The sequence below is a fragment of the Notothenia coriiceps genome, unplaced genomic scaffold, assembly GCF_000735185.1.
Source record: "Notothenia coriiceps isolate Sejong01 unplaced genomic scaffold, NC01 NC01_scaffold00032827, whole genome shotgun sequence".
In the NCBI taxonomy this organism is placed as follows: Eukaryota; Metazoa; Chordata; class Actinopteri; order Perciformes; family Nototheniidae; genus Notothenia; species Notothenia coriiceps.
Window position 1 is genome coordinate 18,715 of NW_011365528.1, and position 11,249 is coordinate 29,963.

At 38.7% G+C, this 11,249-nt stretch overlaps 2 protein-coding genes across 2 annotated transcripts; both read left to right on the forward strand.

Annotated features, from left to right (window-relative positions):
* Positions 1 to 8: 8 nt before the first annotated feature.
* On the forward strand, positions 9 to 4,463 carry LOC104961195 (cyclin-G2). The gene is made up of 8 exons (XM_010789437.1): positions 9 to 198; positions 703 to 826; positions 939 to 1,076; positions 1,397 to 1,647; positions 1,788 to 1,866; positions 1,959 to 2,057; positions 2,728 to 2,930; positions 3,635 to 4,463. The coding sequence occupies exons 2-8, from the start codon at positions 704 to 706 to the stop codon at positions 3,744 to 3,746; spliced, it is 1,005 nt and encodes a 334-aa protein (XP_010787739.1). The 5' UTR covers positions 9 to 198; position 703; the 3' UTR covers positions 3,747 to 4,463.
* A 737-nt stretch (positions 4,464 to 5,200) lies between these two features.
* Positions 5,201 to 9,015, forward strand: st8sia3 (ST8 alpha-N-acetyl-neuraminide alpha-2,8-sialyltransferase 3). The gene is made up of 4 exons (XM_010789439.1): positions 5,201 to 5,714; positions 7,048 to 7,170; positions 7,354 to 7,911; positions 8,118 to 9,015. The coding sequence occupies exons 1-4, from the start codon at positions 5,560 to 5,562 to the stop codon at positions 8,398 to 8,400; spliced, it is 1,119 nt and encodes a 372-aa protein (XP_010787741.1). The 5' UTR covers positions 5,201 to 5,559; the 3' UTR covers positions 8,401 to 9,015.
* The last annotated feature ends 2,234 nt before the right edge of the window (positions 9,016 to 11,249 follow it).

Genomic DNA, 11,249 nt, shown 5'->3' on the forward strand with positions numbered 1-11,249 from the left:
GGTCATTGTAGTTTATCAGCAGATCAGCAGTTGTTTGTTTATTCAGGGCGGACCCTCTCTTTTCTGCAGGGATTCAGGGATCGTTTCTTTTAACATTCACTGCACAACATTGCATCAAAATGGAAGCATGAAGTATTAAGAGGTGCAATTCAGTTGCATCGCTTTTATTACCCTGCACGTCTGCGGCTTCTGGGCAAGGTAAGACGACGGTTTGTTGATTTTCGCTAGCAAGCTAGCTTAGGTAATATTGACATATTTTGTGTTAGACGCATTGAGCGTTTTAGTATTTACAAGTGAACAGCCTTTTTCTATTAATTCAGCCTTTTCTGAAATGTGTAACAGTGACCCGTTATGATTGACCTGTTCGTGTTGTTTAGCAGACATCTACATTTAATCCAAACTATTGTCAACATTGCTTTTACGACGCTTTTTCGACGCGTATTCCCAATGCAGTAATCAAACCAACCCTCTTATAATACAACAACAACAACAACAACCATGTTAGGATTTAAATGAGATCAGGAATGTGTTGGTTTTGGGCGGTTTGGGGAAAATCTTCCAGTGACACCTGACACCAAGTAGGTGTGGTTTAGGAGACACCATTTATAAGCCCTCTCCTCCTCTCTATAACCTGGGGAAACAGCTGTTGGAGACTTTCTCTTGCACTTCAATGCACAACCAATGAAATATGTTTTGTTTTAGGATGAGGGATCATCAAGCCATTGACAGCTGGCTCCTGAAAGAGTTAAAGGCATGTTGTGCAAAAGAGTACAACTTCCTTCCCAGAGAGGCTGGACTGAAGCTGATGGAGTCGGCTTCCACAGAGGTACCAACTGAACTACTTCTACATTTTGGGCTGTCTGTGCAGATTTTTTAAGATAAAAAAACAAACATGATATATTCCCAACAATGTCTAATATATTGTGCTTTATTTTTAGAATCACAGTGGAGTGTCTGAAAAAGGAAGAAACACCAGAGTGGAAGAACTGTGGGGCCTGACCAGTTTCTTTGGATACAGCGCTCAAACGTTTGTGCAAGCTGTCAATTTGCTTGATAGATTCCTCACCACTATGAAGGTAGGAATAAATTGTTGTTATTCTATTTCATGTGAAGCGTCTTTGACCATTAGGGAAAATACTAATCCCATGTATTATTATTTATTATTTATATGTTTGCACCACCAGACACCAAAGCAAATCCCTTGTCTGTGTAAAGATACCTGGCAATAAACTTGATTCGGATTCTGATTAAATAATTTAACTGTAATGTGTTTTTTACAAGTTAAATCTTTGCATTTTTTCATCTCACAATCACAAAAAAGAAGAAAACACAACAACAATGACCTTGAATCATGGGATGTTGACTCACACTTATCACTCTTGTGTTATGGTGTCAGGTGCAGCCCAAACACTTGCCCTGCATTGGAGTCTGCTGCCTTCACATTGCAGCAAAAATGGTCGAGGAAGAAAGCAATGTCTCACCCACCCATGAACTCATTCGCATCAGTCAAAGCAAGTTCACGGTGTCTGACCTGTGTCGTATGGAGAAGATCATCTCAGAGAAGCTGAGCGTGGAGCCCGAGGCAGTGACAGCTATAACCTTTCTGCACCTCTACTACCCAGCCTTTACATCCCTCTCAGCTGGAAGGTAAGCTTTTCATTTTCTTTGGCTTACTCTTGTTATTATTGCTGATACATTGCTCCAGTTTGCATTGAGTTGGTCAAACACATGCTGCCTTATGAGCTTTTTACTGGCGGATCACATTAGGATTCCCTCTATATTTTAAGGGAGGAGATCCCAAGCATTGGGAGACTGGAAGCCCAGCTAAAAGCCTGCTTATGCCGGCTTGTTTTCTCTAAAGCAAAAGTAAGGATTGATATCCGAAGAACATTTCATAGCATAGCAGACTTCACATTGTGTCATGTGACTTATGAATTTACTGACTTCCTTCTTCACAGCCATCAGTGCTGGCGCTGTCCCTCATTGCTCAAGAGTTCGAAGGCCTCCAGTCCATCGCCTTGTTGAAGATTGTACAGCAATTCCAAAGACACCTAAAGGTATTTAGGATAGGGCTGCCACAACTAATTATTTCCTTAATTAATCACTGATGTTTACGCTGTAAAAATATCGACATAGTGTAAAATGGCCATCACATCTCCTTATAGACCTTGGTGTCTTAAAATGTCTTGTTTTGTCTGAGAAATAATCTGAAACCACTTGAAAAAATGACTTAAGCTATTTGTTATCCAGCTTTTAGGCCACAAATATTCTATAGATTAATTATAGACTAAATCAATTCGCACTTTTTAAAGTTACGCTTTCATTAGGCTTCATAGTGTCTGATGTGAAATCCATATTTTTGATAAATAATCCAACTTCTTTCCTCTATGTTTTTCTGGACTTTTTTGTCCACTGCTGTCAGACTCTTGGATTCAATTTGTTTTCACTGTTTTGCATCACATTATGTTGAAAGACATATTTCACAGCATTTAACTCTCTTATATGGCTCATATTTTACTGTTTTTTTTCCTTTACTCCATTACTTCTTACAAAAATCTTACATCTGCCTTGTATAATAAGTACTTGAGTTTAAATTGCACAATGTGGCATCTCGGTGTCACCGCCTTACCACGTTAACATGTATGTGGGAAAACTGTTGTTGATGACTTTTAAGACTGTTTTCTGTTTGCCGCCTCTCAGATGTTTCCTGTTTTGTTTTTTTCACAGATCAGTGAAGGCGAGCTTCTCCACTGGAAGGAACTTGTGGCAAAATGCATGACTGAATACCGCTCAAGTGAATGTAACAAACCAGACAACAAAAAGCTTGTTTGGATCGTTTCGAGGAGGACGGCTCAGAATCTTCAAGCCAATCACTTCTCCGTGCCCGGGCTGCCAACGATTCCCGAGGGGAGCTGGGACGAGAGTGAAAGGTTAATATTCCAGTTTTCTTAATCCCGAATGCCAACGCACACATTTTTAAGTTTCATGGAGGCCTCCAATTCATGACTTGGACAAATCACAGCTGCTAAAATTAAATACATTTTTGCTGGAAAAGACAGTCTTACCAATCCAAGCCTTAATTTAATACACACTCTGGCCTTTTTGATGTCTACATTTGAATGTTTAGCCCTGGCTCAATAGCATTTTTAGACCTTTCATGTAAATAGCCACATGTTTTATACTTCACACTTGAAGTTTGCAACACATGCTTTCTGTTTTAGAAAATGTGTCTCCTAGCCAAAGCCGAAAAAACTCTATAGTTATTTTTATTTAAGGCAGAGCACATATAGCTTTGGAACTGGAGGGTCGCTGGTTCAAGTCCCAGAATGGACCAAATACGGAGTGTGGACTGGTACTTTGAGAGGTCCAAGTTCCCCTCCTTGTTTCTGCCAAACTGCCCTTGAGCAAGGCCCCACTCTGCTCCATGGCGAACTGCATACATAACAACTGCCCACTGCTCCTCAAACTTGAAGTTAAAGTTAAACTTAAAATGCAGAGTCTAAATTTCACTGTGCTTTGACGATGAAAAAGTAGATTTTAATTGAATCCTTCATTTCCATTACACAACATGTTCTGTCCGTTCACTCATTGATTAATCAGCACTCAGTATTAACGGCATCTTTTTCTCCCCTAGCGAGGACTCTTGTGAGGACATGAGCTGTGGAGAAGACAGCCCATGCGGCTCGCCAGGAAGTGACGGCGAAGGAGCCTTCTTCTCCTCTGCCTTTCTCAACCGCCAAAAGTGACGAGTCCTCATTGTGAAGTAGTCAGAAGTGTGTTTGTTCCCTGAACTGTATCTGATTTAAGGTGGTCCTCATGTTTCTGAGTAAACCCGTGTTTCACTCGTCATACCACCAAAGGTACGACAAGTGACATGTTTCAATCAAGTGCCTGTGTTGATTCAGTTAACTGTCGTGTTTTTTTATGTTATAAAAAAACATATCGTATTAATGCAAAATGGAAAATTGCAATATCTTGGCAGCTTGATGGTAATCTGAATGTCTTTTTCCGAGATGTTCTCTTTTGTGTTTGTTTGTGTCCAAGCTGGGCATACTCCAGGAAAAGCAGTGAAGCACAACGGAGAAATAGTGTATCAGTCATGAGGTACACTCACTATTGAATACCAGCTAACACACTAACACATTCTCATAAAAATATTCAAACCCGTTTTTATAATCATTACTTTAAAAATACACAGTATTCTGCAAGTGTATGTTATGTACACAATCCTAATGTGGCAAATAGACCTTTGTAGTGTGAAAATACCAGACTGTATATGCATGGAATCATAGAATATCTGATTATGAATGGATGTTTAAAAAAATGTATATATCATGTAAAAAAAGAAGGAAAAAATTGTATGTTTTGTGAATGCTACATTATGAATGTTGTATTTGATTACGTGTGAGTGTGTTGGAAGGTTCAGAAACAATACTTCCAAATAAAAAAAGCTTTGTATACATTGTTTGCTTCAATTCACTTGATTGTATTTTGAATTGTCAACTGGTGGTGAACTGGAGCATTGCCTTAAATTAATTAAGTGCTCACACTAATATACTGAAGGTGTCATAGGCAGCTTTATCACAACAGAAATGTGTCCTCAATACAATTACAAACCAACATCTGGTACAAAACACATACTCTAGTGACAGGATTGTATTTGAGATCCTATGGTAATTCATGCATGAAACCAGACATTATGTGTTAGGCGTGTGTTGCAAAAAACATGTCCTCTCTTACTAAGTACAATGTTCGCCTCTGAAATGTAGGATTATAGAATATAAATCAAGTAAAGTACCTCAAGTATATTTGGTTGTTTGCACAAATACACATTAATATATAAAAGTAAGAAAAGTATGAACATTGTCTTAACAAAGAATAAAAGATTAAAAAGAAAGGATGCTCATGTGCATTAAAATAGGTTTATGTTTTGATATCCTTAATAATGAAGGTCCTTTTTAGATTGTTTTAATATCAATAATGGAGATGGAAGTAGGTTGCTCCTTTGTTATTTCACTAAATATATGAAATACATTTGTTTGAGTAATGTTCAGATTAAAGATCACAGGTCACACCAGAGGTATACAGTATGATCTTTCCTCCCTCATCTCCCTTTTTCTCTCCCATTCAATTTATTATCATTTCAATATTTGTATGAGAGGGGGTGATGATGATGATGATGATGATGATGATGCTGGTGGCAGTGGACGGGGCTTGTCTCTTTTAGCTGGCTGGATGTGTTGACGTGCATTTCTGCTCCATCTTCATGATTAAACCGGCAGCTCGGAGGGGAGTCGCAGCGGAGGGTGAAGCAGCAGCAGCAGCAGCAGCAGCAGCAGCAGCAGAAGAAGGAGCAGTCAGGGGGAATGAGAGCTGATCGAGTCGAGGCATCATGCACCGGACTCCAACCACCAGCCGTCCATTTTATACGATTATATGAGCACAGGAGCGCAAGTTTGTCTGTGTCCTGCAGACAGCCAGTGTGCAGAAGACCCTAAGATGAAAAAATAGGCCAACGCCTCGCTGCAGCTACATACAGGGAATGAAAACGCTCCCAAGATGGTCCGCATCGCCAAGGCCCTGGGTTTGGTTATTCTGTGCGTCGCCGTGCTCATACTGTCGCTCATCAGCTATGTGTCTCTCCGAAAAGACAGCCTCTTTGCCTCCTCTAATTTCATTGGAGGCCCGAGGATTATGTTCCACGCAGGATTTAGGTGAGTAGTTTTTGTTGATGTGATGCAGATAATTATTGTTGGGGTAAAATATAAACACTGAGGCCTTGTGTTGACGATTCAACCTGAATGTGATGCATTTACAAGCGCACCCCTTTCCCTTCAATTTGGTTAAAAAAGACCTTCTGTCAATCAGACAGTGAGCTGTCTGAGGTGCTGATGTTGTTTCCCTGGTCGATGTGTGTCCTGATATACAGTGAAGTAAAGTACTTGCACTGTAAACGTGTGCATCATCAGCAGCTTCACATCCTGAGCTCAAAAGTACTTTTACTCAATTACTTATTATTATTATTATTATTATTACTTATTACTTATTACAATTACTTATTTTGAGTCACATGCACTTCATTTGTATGTTTATTTATAGTATAATACTGTTTCTTTTTACCCTGCTACATTTATTGGACAGTTATAGTTCTGACTTGTTAGGTTGAAGACCATTACATTACCATAGCAGATTACAGTGGTGGAAAGTAACATGCATCATTTTGAGGTACTAGTACTTGAGTATTTCCATTCCATGTTTCCATTTATTTGACTTTTTACATAAATAAAACATACGGTATATAATTTGATACAATACAGTAGTAATCTTTCCTATGGTATTTAAAACATGTAAAATGGACTCGACTGACAAGTTACAACATTAAATTACTCTTGAATGGATTCGTTAGTTAAAATACATAATATTACTGTATGCAAAGTGGTGAAAGTTGGCTTTACCTCATCCAGCTAAAGCCCTTTCTAACTAAATGTGTAATAAAAATGTTGGTATTATATTGTCCATGACTTTAAGACAGAGTTTTAAATTAATCTAATCTGCCATTGTAAATGTCAGTAATTTATCAATAAATGGATTTTGGTGCTGATCCAAAGCAGACCTTTTCCTGAACAGTCCTACCAGATAAAGGAATATTTTACGTAAACTGGTTGTAAATATTTTACAACCAGGCTACCTAAAGTTATTGACGATAAAGATCAGATTAATAATTAACTGATGCATTTATCTGTTCGGATATATAAAATGTGTTCAGGCTTTCTGTTGCATTTGAAAGGATAAAGAAACATTTCATTTAAACATTTTCCGAGAACATGGAGACAACAAAGCGCGACCATATCCGACATTAATGCTTGTTTGTGGCTTTAGGAAAAACTCCTTATTTTCCCAGAATGACCACACCAGATCTGTGTGGATTTATTTTTCAAATACCTCAATAATAAGACAATATCAAACATAAACAAATGCGAGAGCAGTTCCCACATGTCACACAACACTGTCTCAGAATCATATTTTTTAAATCATTGTTGTTCACAGGTCTCAGTTTGCCTTGAATTTCCTGGACCCCTCTTTCATCCCCTTAACTAACGCTCTGAACGAAGAGCTCCAGGGAAAATCGTCCAAATGGAAGTTCAACAAGACAGCTTTTTATCAGCAGAGGTGAGATATTGAAATTCTAGCTATTTACAACCCTACTTCTACTTCTACTGTAGGCCTAGTTTATGTCACCCTGCAGGATATGTTTGTAAGGTTTCTCTGTAAAAGCTATTTTTTTTATACTTCCCACTTTGATACTGTCACAGAGTTCTGCCACTGCCTGTCACATTTATTTTCTTTCTTCAGGAAAGATATCTTCCGCCACATTGACATTCCCACCAACTTCTCCCTCACAAAGAACAGTGTGCGTGTCGGCCAGTTGATGCACTTTGACTACTCCAGCCACAAGTACGTCTTCTCCATCAGCAACAACTTGAAGTCCCTGCTCCCAGACACCTCTCCAATCCGCAACAAACATTACAGCATGTGCGCCGTGGTGGGCAACAGCGGTATCCTAACAGGAAGCCACTGTGGCCCCGAGATCGACCAGGCCGACTTTGTCTTCCGCTGCAACTTCGCCCCCACAGAGATCTACTCCAAGGACGTGGGCAAAAAGACCAACCTGACCACCTTCAATCCCAGCATCCTGGAGAGGTACTACAATAACCTGCTGACCATTCAGGACAGGAATAATTTCTTCCTCAACCTGAAGAAGCTGGAGGGAGCCATCCTGTGGATCCCTGCCTTCTTCCTTCACACCTCAGCCACAGTTACCAGGACCCTGGTGGACTTCTTTGTGGAGCACAAGGGACAACTGAAAGTGGAACTGGCCTGGCCTGGAAACATCATGCATGATGTCAACAAGTAAGAGTGTAGATCTTCTTGATAGGTCATTTACCGTCAACCAACGGGACATTGCAGTGATTGTGTTTTTATACAATTTACCACTGCATACGTGAATTGGGATTATTGTGTGTCATAATGATGAAAGATTAATCCTTTTTATTATTCTTATTCTTTAACATGTAATTTCTGATTGTGGATGACTTACTTGTATTTTCTTCTTACAGATACTGGAAGACTAAAAACCTCTCCCCCAAACGTCTCAGCACTGGAATCCTAATGTACACGCTGGCCTCCGCCATGTGCGACGAGATCCATCTCTACGGCTTCTGGCCTTTTGGATGGGACCCCAACACAGGCAACGATCTGCCGTACCACTACTACGACAAGAAAGGGACCAAATTCACCACCAAGTGGCAGGAGACCCACCAGCTGCCCACCGAGTTCAAGCTGCTCTACAAGTTGCACAGGGAGGGTGTGATTAAACTCAGCGTGACGCACTGCTCGTAGATTCGCCATGGATGAGTCCAGAGACCAGATACAGCTCACTTCTGTTGTGAACCACAATGCATGATAAGTGTTAATGCAAATTTCTAGACCCTCAATCGACAAACACACATTCACATCACGCTGTAACTTCCCATGACAATGTCACAGACTTATCACAGCGTTGTAACTCATTTATTGGTATATTGTTGTCTTTAGCACTGCACAGTTAGGGCTTTTTACGTCGATCAGTTGCTTACATTACTCTCTTTTGCATGGCTTCTGGCCGTGGTGACACAGCTTGAACTATAAGTTTGGCAGGAGGATGCAACAAAAAGTCAAATCATACAGTTAAGTTTAACACAGTATTGATTTATTAATCGCCTTTTACAGCAGTATACTGATTCTTTACACTGAAATCACTGCCTAATCTCAGGGAAAGAGTTAGATCAGTGTATTGTTGTAATCAGATTAAATGCCTCAAGAGAGGTGCAGTTTCTGTTTGCAGGCCTTTTTCTCCCCATGAGGTGTCAGACAATCTGCACGTCTCTAGAAGATGGTATTTGTTTACAAGACTACACCCCATATAAATATATACACACACACACACACACACACACACACACACACACACACACACACACACACACACAAACAAACACACATATATATATAGATATATATATATATATAACATTTCAAATGTTGTTGTTCAATTTTTCTTTTGATTCTACTACTACTATTTTTTTTAAGTTATTTGACATTCCAACAATAAGCCATAAATTCATGGACAGTGCGTTGTCATTTGAATACAGAATTTTAGAAAGTGGTATTGACCTACATTAGGTTTTGTGACATTTAAAATATCTTCCAACAAGACTACCATTAGCAAGTCCACAGCCATACTAGCGGCATTTGAGTCATTGAACTTCCAAAAAAATAAATACCCAAAATGGTGTTTACCAACACAGCGTTTTCATACATTTATTTGAGTTTGGCACCAATTGAGCAAGGACCATTCTAAAGGTTATTTTATGATATTTAAAATATATCTCAAAGGCAGTAGGCTACGTTGGGTTAAAGAGCACAGGTTATTTATTTTTCTGTCAATTACAATTTTTGTTCTATGAAGCGAATGTGTCAATGCATGAGAGTCACAAAGTGGGGCTAAGATTGCTCCAGCTCTACGTAAATTCATTTCCCAGTTTGTCCTAATTAACTAATAGCTAGTTTAAAAACTCAGGAAGAAGGCCAAAAAAAGTAGCCCCCCATAAAACTAATTTTGTTTTGCTTTTTACATGTTTTTTTGTACAAATGAGGTCTATGTATCCTTTAAAACCCAATATCTTTGCTAATAAATACTTTAAAATGTATTAGGGGGTCAAAAGACTGACAATCCTGTGTAAACGTTGGTATGACTATTGTCATATGCATTGCCTACATAGAAGACAACATAATGCAGAAATAAGTATGTTTTTAAGTAAGGCTAGTAATATTAATGCAGTTTAGCACTGCAGATTGCCAAATGTTCGATCATGCTAATCTAGCATTTTTTCGGTCCTTAAATCTGACTTTCCTGGCATATCGTTTTGTAATTTGAGGTATTTGATAAAGTTTACATTTTAACACAGTTTAGATATGTCAAATTCAATACCATCTTTTTTACTGCTTAATTCAAACTGATGTTTGTTAACAAGCTAACGTTAGCTTTATCAGTTGGTTCAGATGAAGTTAGCCTGCACCTGCAGTTAAATCAGCGTATATCTTATATTAATACCTAAGACAACACATACATACTTGTTTGAAGCTCATGTGTTTGAAATGATCAAAAAGGCTAAGTTTAAATTCACGAACAGCTGCAACCAGCTCCAGAAAACAAAGCTGTTGAATAATTGAAAAATGGAGACACAATTTTACAATTCTTGTCAATAACAGGGCAGAACATTTAAAGTTAATCCAGAGGGTACCAGACCATCTTGTGACCTAAATTGCAGCGCTAGCGTGGCAATTATAAATAGAAAAATAAATCATTTTGGACAGTTTTTTTAATAACAACAAGGGAACTTAAAGTTTACCACTATTCCAAATATATCTATAGATCAAGAGGAAAATACACTATTTGTTACATATCTTTAGTTGGAGGGGGGTTAATCATCCATCATGTCCCATATCATTCCAATATTTGTGACATAAAACAAGGAATTTAGTGAATGTTATATTCAGTGCATCTCGTATAAAGAGCATGATCCATTTAAATGACATTGCATGTGAGGCACTAACAAATCTTTTAGGCTAGTTTTATACAACCTTTTTGAATATTGTTTTGAGGGTAAAAATTTAGTTATTTGCTATTGTTTGTACTCCTGATGGTGTATTCCTCAAGGATAACACCAGTGTCTTTGTATAAGATACTTCTGAAGGCTAAAGAAAGAACCCTAATATATTTTACATGGGACCAAAACCTATAGATAAACTTAAAAATGAACAAGCTTTATCTTTTGTAACTCTAGATACTCTTGGGTTCTCAAAAACAGTGTTCCCTGTCATGCTTCACTGATGCAGGACATGGGTGGGTGTGGGGTGGTTTAAAGCTTGCCACATGACTCGTCTCATGACTCTACAATGTGGTCCTGGTTGCAAACCCTGGCTGAGACTGGGGTTTAGAACATCGAGCTACGCAGTCATTCATACTTCTAGATGTGTGCTTTTGTGCTCATTTAGATATAGTATGTGAGGCATTTGCTTGGCATGCTGTCATACACTTAGAGTTCCTTTTGCTGTCTCATTTTCAGATGACCTTTGTGTCTCGTCTCCGAATAACAGTGCAGTAACAAACATGAAACCACATATCGGATGATACTGTTTGAACTTTA

Coding starts and splice junctions, on each gene's coding strand:
- st8sia3 (XM_010789439.1), top strand. CDS start 5,560: ATGGTCCGCATCGCCAAGGCCCTGGGTTTGGTTATTCTGTGCGTCGCC. Junction 5,715..7,047: donor ATGTTCCACGCAGGATTTAG/GTGAGTAGTTTT, acceptor TGTTGTTCACAG/GTCTCAGTTTGCCTTGAATT. Junction 7,171..7,353: donor ACAGCTTTTTATCAGCAGAG/GTGAGATATTGA, acceptor TTCTTTCTTCAG/GAAAGATATCTTCCGCCACA.
- LOC104961195 (XM_010789437.1), top strand. CDS start 704: ATGAGGGATCATCAAGCCATTGACAGCTGGCTCCTGAAAGAGTTAAAG. Junction 1,077..1,396: donor GATTCCTCACCACTATGAAG/GTAGGAATAAAT, acceptor TTATGGTGTCAG/GTGCAGCCCAAACACTTGCC. Junction 1,648..1,787: donor ACATCCCTCTCAGCTGGAAG/GTAAGCTTTTCA, acceptor CTATATTTTAAG/GGAGGAGATCCCAAGCATTG.